The following is a 10,228-nucleotide window of genomic DNA, read 5'->3' on the forward strand; positions in this document are numbered from 1 at the left end:
ACAGGGTCGCCATGAATAGGCATGAACTTGTTGGCAGTGGGGTCGGGCTTACGTTGGGCAGGGATGATCGATTGATAGGAAGTCTCTCCCCCTTTGACCTAAACGATAGACTGCACACGTGGAAGGTCATTGGAAAACCCAAACCTTTGACTCACTCACTGTCAGGGCTGCAGGCTGCCCTCAAGCCAGACCAGGACCAGGACCAGGTCCCGCAGGGCCCTCCAGTGAGGAGATCTTGGCCTGTTTCTCCAAGACTGTGGGTTTTGTTCATACGCCATGAATCCCTTTGCTCAAACGAAAGCAACATCTCTCAGCGAAGACGCGCCTTGCGCAAAAGGGCCTGCCCGGGCACTGGGGCAGTCATGCCCACTCGCCCTTCCGTGCACTGAGCCCTCTTTGATTCTATGGGCAGTTCCCAGGCTATGCACCTAAAGGGGGGCGGGGGCGGGGAGAGAGCCCTGGTGGCATAGAGGGCTGGTGACACGTTGGGTAGCTAGCTAACCACAAGGCCGATGGTTTGAACACACCACGTGCTCCTCTGGATAAAGATAAGGCCCTTGAAGATGGAGTCTGGGAAACCCACAGGGGCGGTTCCCCCCGTTCTGTAGGGTTGCTGAGAGGGAAGCGATAACATGACAGTGAGTTTGGGTTGAGTTTCTAAAGGGGAATTGGTGCTTTGGGGGCCTGCTGTGTCCAAGACTCAGTTCCCCTTCTCAAAAGGGAAGAGCTAGAGGGTTTCATATGCACCCCGGGCCTTGGCTGCCACTTTGAATGGCAGGGCTCCAGAGTCCACTGGACTGGCCAACGCAGGGCAGACACCAGGGAGGTTGCCTAGCACCCTGGTGCAGACTGGGAGACTTTCCTTAGAGGAAAGCCTGGCCTGGACCCCGGAGCTCTGGCTTCCTGAGCTGTAGGAGATAGCATATGAGGAAACACAAATTCAATCCAACCAGCTGAACTAGAAGTTGGATTTCAGGTCAGAAAGGCCCTTAGGTGTGAATCACATAGGTAGGTAGAAGCTCCCACCCCTCCACCTCCACTGCACACTGCTTGGCTTTTCCAGGCCCGTTGGTGGGCTCCCCCTGGCACCCCGGCCCACCCTGTGAAGGCAGACTCAAGTTCACACACCTCAAAGTGACCTGCTGGGCTCACTGCAGAAGTGTGGGGGTCTTCGTCCTGGAGCTGATGCCCTGTGGTCAGGGGCCTGCCCGGACTTGGAAGCAAAGGGCTCCGGTGTGGACAACCTAACAGGTGTCCTTATTGCCGCTAAGGCCCTGATTTCCCATCATTCCCTCTCCAGAGACTTCCTGGCACAGGGCGCCAGACCCTAGAGCTTACATTGAGGGTGGGGGAGCCAGAGCTGGCAGGGATGAGGTGTGGGGGGAGCAGGTTAGACACTCAGGAAGTGGAATACAGTTCAGGTGAAGGGGTGAGGCATGCAGAGTGGAGGGGTGGCAGGGGGAGGTGGCCAGGACACAGGCAGAGAGATGGAGGGCAAAGCCTTAGGCCATTCCAAGGCTTGGCCCCAGGGTCGGCACGTTTCCTTTCTTTTTTTTCCCTTTACAACTTTTTTCCCTTCTTTTTAAAATCATTTTATTGGGGGCTCGTACAGCCCTTTATCACAATCCATCCATTGTGTCAAGCACATTTGTACGTTTGTTACCACCATCATTCTCAAAACATTTGCTTTCTGCTTGAGCCTTTGGTATCAGATACTTTTCTCCCTCCCTCATGAACCTTGATAATTTATAAATTATCATTTTGCCATATCTTACATTGTCTGACGTCTCCCTTCACCCACTTTTCTGTTGTCCATCTCCGAGGGAGGAAGTTATATGTAGATCCTTGTAATCGGTTCCCCCTTTTCACCCCACCCTACCTCCAGCCTCCCAGTATCACCACTTTTACCACTGATCCTGAAGGGATCATCCGCCCTGGATTCCTTGGATTTCCAGTTCCTATTTGTACAGTGTACATCCTCTGGTCCAGCCAGATTTTTAAAGCAGAATTGGGATCATGATGGGGGAAGCATTAGGAACTAGAGGAAAATTGTATGTTTCATCTTTGCTACACTGAACCCTGGCTGGCCCTTCTCCTCAGAGAACCTTCTGTAAGAGAATGTCTAGTTGCCTACAGATGGGTCTTGGGTCCCCAGTCTGCACTCCCCCTCACTCACAATATTTTTTGTTCTTTGATGCCTGATCTCTTCGACACCTCGTGATTGCACAGGCTGGTGTGCTTCTTCCATGTGGGCTTTGTTGCGTCTGAGTTAGATGGCTGCTTGTTTACCTTCAAGCCTTTAAGACCCCAGACGCGATCTCTTTTGATAGCCGGCCACCATCAGCTTTCTTCACCACGTTTGCTTACGATACTTCCTTTCTTAAAAAGGCGGAGTGAGTCTGTGGCGTGGTGGGGCCCACGGGCTTTGTCACTCTTCTGCCCTGCCAGTGCCGAGCAGCCATGCACCTAGCCCATGCTGACTCACAGCACCCCTGGAGGAGAGGGCCCCTGAGACTGTACTCCTGACTCCGGGGTCGAGGGCCCCATCCTTCTTCCAGACTTCGGCCGTGACAATGACCTTCCATTGAAGGGACACTGAAATGTGCACCTTCGCGTGTTACAAATGAGTGTTCCCAACCACTTGAGAATGTCAAGCCATCCGTCCCTTGTGGGCTGCACCACAGGCTAGGGGACAGGGGCCCCGGAGGATGGCATCAGGGGGATGGACGGGGAGGCGGGCAGGATCGAGGGAGTGTGTTTCCCAGAGACCCAGCCAGCTTTGCTTCTAGGAAACACTGCGGTGGAAGGGAACAAGGGAGCCAAGGGTTGGAGAGAGTGGAGCAGAGAGCCCTCCTCGCCCCCCGCCGAGCTGGGGTGTCTGGTGGCTGCCCACATGGGATGACGTGGCATTTTGTGGCAGTCTCAAGGCAGTTGGGGGCCAGGTAGCATCCCAGGAGGGTGTAACCACGACCTTGCCTTGCCTAGCTCCTCCAGCCCACACGCTACCTCGGAAGGGAAATAAGCTTGCGCCAACTTCCTCGTTCTCAGAGCTCATCATTCTAGCTGGGAGCTTGGATTTTGTTGCTGAAGTGCTGGGGGGCGGGGGTGGGGTGGGGGGCGGGCCTCAGGGTCTGGAACCATCCCCTTTCCAGTTTGGTCAACCTGTGCGGCTACCCTCTTCTCTGGGATCACACACTCTGTGGTGCCGGTGGGTTTCCGAACCCATGAAAACCGGGGTGAGGAGAGGCTGTCTAATGGGATGAGGCGATTAGATTAGGAGACATCCCAGGGTTGGGGACCCCAGAGCCCCGAGGGAAGGCAGGCTCGTGGCATCTGGCATTTGTCCTGTTCTGTGCCCGGCCTTCAGCCTCCCCCCACCCCCCCTCCCAGTAGTTAGAACCCCATGGCTGCTTCTGTTTCTCACCAGGATTGTCGTCAGGGGACCTCGACTAATGGCAACCTGATGTACCACAGAACCAACCACGGCCCCGCCCTAAGCCATCCTGATCGTTACCTTTGAGGCCACTGTGTCCAGCCATCTCGTCAAGGGCCTCCCTCTTCGTCATGGACCCTCTACTTTACCAAGCCTGATGCCCCTTCTCTATGGACCGGTCTCTCCTGCGACGTGTCCTAAGGACACGAGACTCAGTCTCACCAACCTTGCTTCTCAGGAAGTCTTTCGGCCATGCTTTTCCCAACACAGATCGGTTTGTCCTTCTGCAAGTCCAGGGCCTATTTGATATTCATCAACATCTTAATTGAAATGCGTCAACTCTTCCCCTTATCTTCCTTGGTCATTGTCCAGCTTCCGCATGCCTAAGGTGGTGCAAAACATCAAGGCTGGGGTCAGGTGCGCTTGCCTGTGGCTAGCATCCGACAGCTCACCACAAGGTGGGCAATTCAAACCCACCTGCCGAGCCATAGGAGAAAGACGAGGCTTTCTGCTCCGTGAAGATTCAGCTTCAGCTGGAATCAATCTGCCGGCTGTGGGGCTGGGGGTGTGGTTAGCGGCAGATTTATCCAATCTGCGTTTGATTTCCTGCTGTCTCCCTGGACATTGGACAATGAAACCCAACGACCTCAATCTTTTCTGTGGATCATGATGCTGTCTACTGCAGTTATGAGGATTTCTGCGTTCTTTACACTGAGGTATGGCCCTTAGCGAAGACTGGAATCTTCTCCGCTAAGGCAGCCGGCAGGGTGACCGAGGAGAGGCAGGAATGAGATTGCTGTTCGAGGCCCCAGCACATGGGTAGCATTGGGCCAGTCAAGTGAACTGCTTGACTCTTGCCCTTCTAAACCGCCCAGAGCCGTGTCCATGCCCACAACTGCCCACTGGGCCCTTGCCAGGGTCCTATCTCCCTAGTGTTCCCCAAACCCGCCAGGCCACCCTTTCATCCACGTCTTTGACATCTGTCTGAAGAAACGTCCAATCTAAACAAACTGAAGGGTGCAGTGCTGGTCCCCAAAAGGAACGGTCCCTCGGGCTTCCTGTGTCTACCCCGTCTTGACGGAACAGCCAACAGTGGACTCCTTTGGCTTCATTGTCTGCTGAGGCCCAGGCTCACCGGGGGCCGGGCTGGAGAGGCTCCGGAAGGTCCTTTCCTGGGAAGTCTGACACAGGAGCTGGGGTCCTCACCCAAACCCCCCATTTGAACTCGCTGGGGGCTGTCCCCCCATAGTTCCACCCAGGAACTAAGACGACTCCCACCTCCCATCCCGCCTTTCCAGAAACTTCCAGCTGGGCCAGCTTCTTCAAAGCACACTATGGCTAGGGGCTCACAGCAGACTCCTTCCACCTCCCCGGAAAGGGACATCACCCACTTCCCCATGGCATCAAATTCCCAGCGGTGGGGACCCTGCGTGTCAAGAAGAAAGAACACTTAAGCCTCTGGATACACCAGGAGGACTAGGAAGGTGGTCCTGATCTGTGTAGGCTCTCATGGGCCCTTCCCCGCCGCTCGCCCACCTTCTTTGAAGAGTCTCACAGTCTGACCGTCGGGGACAGCCAGATGGGAGGCGCATGCCGGCGGCGAGTCTGTGAATGTCTCCACGTGACCACAGGAAAAGGCCTCTTAGGGGTAACAGTCTCTGAAGAAGCAACAGAAAGGTTTTCTGGACGCAGGATGCCAAGTATAGCAAAGGAAGTCTTTTTTTTAAATTCAAGTTCTCTCTAGACCTAGGTCTGGCAGGGGCTGGCATGGTGGCCTTCCTATCTCCTGGCACAGGGTCAAGGGAGCTGAGGCCAGAAGGCAAGTCAGTTGTAAACACACCAGCTCCACGCGGCTCAGCCCTGACTCTGGCCCCCTCAGGTCCAGAGGAGCCACCCGCTGGCGTCTGCTTCCTGTGCCCACAGGCAGACCAGGAAGCTGGCCGCCAATGCCGTTGTCCTGCTGACTACAATATTTGGAGGGGAGGGTGGTGGAGGTGTGTGTGGGGGTGCTTCATGGCAAGCGTTCATCGGGTGTGCACCTTTAGAAGCGCCAAGCCATGAGGAGCACCAGGTCCCGAGACATTATCTCAATGCACAAAGGGGCCACAGCGGGGCCATGCCACCCAAGCTACCCTGCACCTTATGCTAGAATGAAAGTCGCAGCAAGCCAGGAGCCGTGCAAATTATGCCTGCAGGGGTGCAGAAAGGCTCCAGCAGGCACCCTGGTGGTGATGGACGCCTTGGGGGTGAGGGGGAAACCTGTGGGGGTCTTCCCCCATCTTCTCCTTTCTAGGAAATAATCATCCCCCTTTCAAGATGAGCCGCATTAGGGGGCTGCTGCCTTGGTGAGGGTGGGAGACAGCAACGTCTGCTTCAGGGCTCTGCTCCCAGCCCCCACTTCCTTTGTACTTACCCTCAGAGCGGAAAGGGCCGCCTGGCCAGGCCAGCTTCGCTGAGTCACGGGCCTGAAGGGCAGGCTACCTGGCGGCGCGCTGGGTGTGAAAGAAACACCCACACACAGTTGTGTTTTTTTGTAATCAATGATTTTTATCTTTGAGGATGGAAGCAAGTGTTTTGACAGCTTAAGGGTGGTCGCTCTATAAGAGCCGATCTGGGAGTCAGTCACTGGTTCTCCTCTGGGATAGCACGGCTTTAAACACACACACAAGACAAAACAGGGAAGGGAGGGGGGGTCAACCCATAATGCTCCAGGCAGTGATTCATCTGAGTCTCCCCAGACATCCATTCATTAAATATCTCACGGGCTAACCCCTGAGACAAGGGTGACGATCCTCCTCCTCCGCCTTCTCCTTCAGCAGTCACCTTCCTCAGGCAGGCCCCCACCGGCTCCTTCACTGCATATGCCTTTGACGTCAGCACCTCACGTCGCTTCCTGGGTCTTCAGCAACGGGTCTGAACAGAAGTCACCCTAACTACTCTTTTCTCCACACCACGTCACCCACCTCAGCAATGGACACACACACGCACACGCAACCGCACCGATGTCCCGATGCCCGGGGCAGTGTCGACAGCGGTCAAGGACTAGGGACCTAAGCTGCTCTATGCTGACACGAAGCCGGCTTGGCTGGGCCCTGTCCAGCACCTATTCCTCCCCACCCCCACCCCACCCCTGCACCCTGGATACCCTGAACACGCTTCCAGCCAGCCCAGTCCCTAGCTCAGCACGTGTGTGCTAAAGAGTCCCTTCATGGTCCCCGTGGCACTAGACATTTCTCGTTTGATGGCTCAGCCCTTTTTGACAGCTTGCTTCTCCCGGACGCAGTACAAGAGTCAGAAACTGGCTGTTTAGTCGACCCAAAGGGCCCGGCGGCCAGAGCTCATTTGCGTTCTGGTCCTCGGCTTGGAGCCTTTGGGCAGTGGCACCAAGGGATATGTTTGCTGATGAGCTCAAAGCGTAGCTAGGGCCTGTGCGCCGCGCATCTTGTTTCTTCGCAGGCTATCCACCCGGTCTCGATACCCGGCGGCACAGTCTGGCCTCCTCTTCTCAGGGGTGAAAGGGCTGGCAGGCAGGGAGGGAGGGCTAACTGCAGGGAACCCTGAGACAGGTTCTGCAGCCAAGCGGGTTCTGCACGTTCCCAGGACAAATCGTGGAAGCTCCGCAGATTCTGAGACACGTCCCCTCTCCTCTGTGAGGCAGAGGACAGAACTCAGGGCTTTGTGGGTGAAGGGAGAGCCACTTCCTCCCCAGGGCAGTAGGATCGTCTCCCGGGACAGGCGTGGCAGCCTTAGAGCCCCACCACTGCCCTCAAGAGGGAGGTCAGCTGCTGAAACGGGCAAGGAGGGACACCGGATACCAGGCCCATGTTTGGTCCCAGGCACCCTTGTCAAGTATCGGCCAGAACCTGAAACACAAGGTTCGACAGGACAGAAGCAAGCAGTCTCCTTTGCGTGTAACAAAACTTCAAGAACACGTGCTAATTTAGGGCAGGTTATAATCATCCGAAATACAGGATGCCCAAGAAGCAAAATTCCATTCCAATACGGCCACTCAATTTCAGGGAGGGAGGAGGGGGAGAGAAGGAGAGAGAGGGAAGGAGAGAGAAAGAGACGAGGCCAGGCAGACGACAGGATCCGAACATCTGTGATCAGAGTACTCAGAGAAGAGAGGGGTGGGCTATCGACCCACTGTGACTTCTCACGTCTGCCACATGTTCAGACGTGAAGGTGACCAGGCTGGTGCTGGCAGGGAGCCAGCACGACGTGGCTACTGCTCTGATTGTTCTCAGAAGAACATTTATACAAAATAGTATCTCCATTTAGTTTAAAAACATACACAGTGCTGTCCCTTTCAAATTAAAGGGGGAAAAAAGGGAGATCACACACAAATACTGCAAAGTAGCAACCTACAAAGGGGTTGGGAAGCTACTTTTGGTTTTGGCAATAGTAAAAAAAAAGAGCGAGAGAGACAGGAAGAAATATAAAAAAGAATGTGGCCTTGGTCCCTATTCATTTAAAAAAAAAAGGTACTTGGGCACGACACTGGATCAGACTTGGTTTGTTGTCTAAAATTTCAGAATATGGGATTTCTTTTTGTTTTAAAGTAGCACTTTTTTTTTTCTTTTTTGGATTTTTAGAAGTTCAACAAGTCACGTAACACTTAGAACATCAAAAAAGCTTTTGAGGCCGAGCTTGGCTTTGAAGTCACCGTCTGTTCCTGCGCTCGGGGCTCTCACGGGAATGCGGCCTCCCAGCTGGTCAACGGGTCTGAGGTGGCGTCTCCAGAGCAGTGCCACCCGCCCTCCCATGGAGCACACCCACCACCAGCCGCGGGTGCCGGCCCTTGCTCCTGAGCAGGGCGGGCGGCGGGCAGGGCCCTCAGGCCGCCATCTTCGCCATCTGCTGTTCTAACTTGGAAATGCGCTCGTCTTGATTGCAGATTGTGTCTTTTATAGATTTGATCTCTTTCAAAATCTCATCCAGCTTGGCGTCGTTTTGCTAAGAAAACACACAAACGGGAGGGCGGGGTGGAAGGAAGGACGTCTGTCAAGATCCGTGCGCAGCTCCGCATCGCGGAGAGCTGCTAAGGCAAGGCCTTGGCACCCAGGCGGCCCTCCACCCAGGCCACCTGCCATGGCTCAGCCTGACCGGGAGGGGGCCCATGTGATGGGAGAAGGGGGGACTCCTTCCAGCGGCCAGAGTAGGCTCCCTCCCAGGAGTCCCCGATCCTGTCTGGCCCCATCTCCAGCTGACTCTACGCTTCTCAGCATCAGGGGCCCCCCGCCCCTCATGATGTTGTATCGCCCCCCACCCCCAAAATCAAAGATGGGTTTGTCTTTAGGGCACGACGGGAAAAAGCCAGGAGGCTCCAATGCCTGCTGAGAGGCAGGTGGGAACAGCCACCTCCTGTGCTTTTGATCAGTAAACGGAGCTAATAAAGCCAACGAGTGGCCTGTGCCACTGTGCCGGGTGACCAAGGGCAGCTTGGGCTTCAGCACCTACGCTGAATGCATCGCCACTTCCGGAAACCCCACCGTCCGTCACAGCCTGCCCACAGCTGATGCCCCAGGCAGGAGAGGGCTTTCAAGGGGACAAGGCCGGCTGGCACTTCCCTCAGGTGCTTACCACGCTGGCTGTCTCTGCGGCTTTCTTGGGAACATTGATCAGGTCGCACTTCTTGTTCGCTGTGGGCTTGCTGTCCAGAATGTTCTTCTTGACCACCTTGAGGTCCCTGTTCTTGCCTGGAATGTAGCCGTGCTTCAGGGAGATGAGGATCGGGTCGGCGTTCTTCCCCTCAAACCACTCTTCAGCCTCCAGCGCCGCTTCCGGCCCTGCCGTGTCTGGGTACAGGTCGTCCTGGAACAGGTCCGACTGCAAGGGAGGTTGTGGGGAGCCCTTAGGTCATGAAGAAGAGGGGCCTGGACTTGTACTTGAACCGGAATGACCGAGAGAGCTGGGCACTCACCTTTCTGGGAACTGTCATGATAATGGGCTCGCACTTTCTCTCATGGAGTTTGAAGAACCTTCGATGGGGAAACCAAGGCAGAGTTGCATTAAGTGAGATCAGGAGGGGTCACCTCAGTGCTGTGTACATGCCTGCCTGCCACCTCAGCTCACCACCCTGGGGCACAGAGCCAGAGCGTCACCCGTGGCAGACCCCAATCATTTGTGGCAGAGACAGTCATAGCAGCCAAGGTGACTCAAGGGTGGAAAGACTACAGCGGGCGCGAACACCGGCAGGCCAGACAGCCTCTGTGGCCTGGAGGCCAGCACTTCCAGGGGCGGACACGATGTTTCAACAACGGCAAACAAGCCCGGGAGGGAAAGCACTGTCATTTAAGGAAATTGCCCTGTGCACCAAACTCAAGGAAAATGGGAATTGACCCAAAAATGTGGCCCGAATGCCAACTTCCAGAAGCAGTAAAAGGGTTTGTACAGAAACATGAGAGGGACTCACAGCTTTCTGATTTGAGGGAAAGGGAGACTGGTTCTTCCTTCTGCGCCCTACAACCACCAGCACCGAGACAATGGGTTCTTAAGAAGCCGCTGACAGGGCCCTGTGCACCTTTTCTTGGTCAGAATAGGGAACAATCAAGAGTTCTCACTCGGGGCTCCCGGCAGCAGAGGGCAGCCCTCTGGCCAGCCCACCAGATTGGGTGGCAGGAACTCGGAGAGACGTCAGCAGAGGTGGTCTCTGCATTCACGAGCCCAAAGGAGACGAGCTACTACTATTTCAAACCTCCGACATCCAAATGACGCTTAAGGGCCTCAACTGGGGCGTGAATGGAGTGCAAACGGCCTGGAGCTTACACGTGTGTTGCCCCACTGTGTACAGCT

At 55.4% G+C, this 10,228-nt stretch overlaps 1 protein-coding gene across 1 annotated transcript in view; it reads right to left on the minus strand.

Moving 5' to 3' along the window:
- Nucleotides 1-7,369: 7,369 nt before the first annotated feature.
- The window catches only part of CORO1C (coronin 1C), a 53,508-nt gene continuing 50,649 nt past the window's right edge, over nucleotides 7,370-10,228 (minus strand). The window contains exons 7-9 of the mRNA XM_045296683.1: nucleotides 9,357-9,414; nucleotides 9,017-9,262; nucleotides 7,370-8,389 (exon numbers count right to left, since the gene is read on the minus strand). Coding sequence (XP_045152618.1) covers nucleotides 8,270-8,389; nucleotides 9,017-9,262; nucleotides 9,357-9,414 — 424 coding nt within the window. The 3' untranslated portion in view covers nucleotides 7,370-8,269. The remainder of the gene's footprint in view (nucleotides 8,390-9,016; nucleotides 9,263-9,356; nucleotides 9,415-10,228) is intronic.

This window comes from Echinops telfairi, unplaced genomic scaffold, assembly GCF_000313985.2.
Source record: "Echinops telfairi isolate 266 unplaced genomic scaffold, ASM31398v2 ScPeMD7_7412;HRSCAF=8450, whole genome shotgun sequence".
NCBI lineage: Eukaryota > Metazoa > Chordata > Mammalia > Afrosoricida > Tenrecidae > Echinops > Echinops telfairi.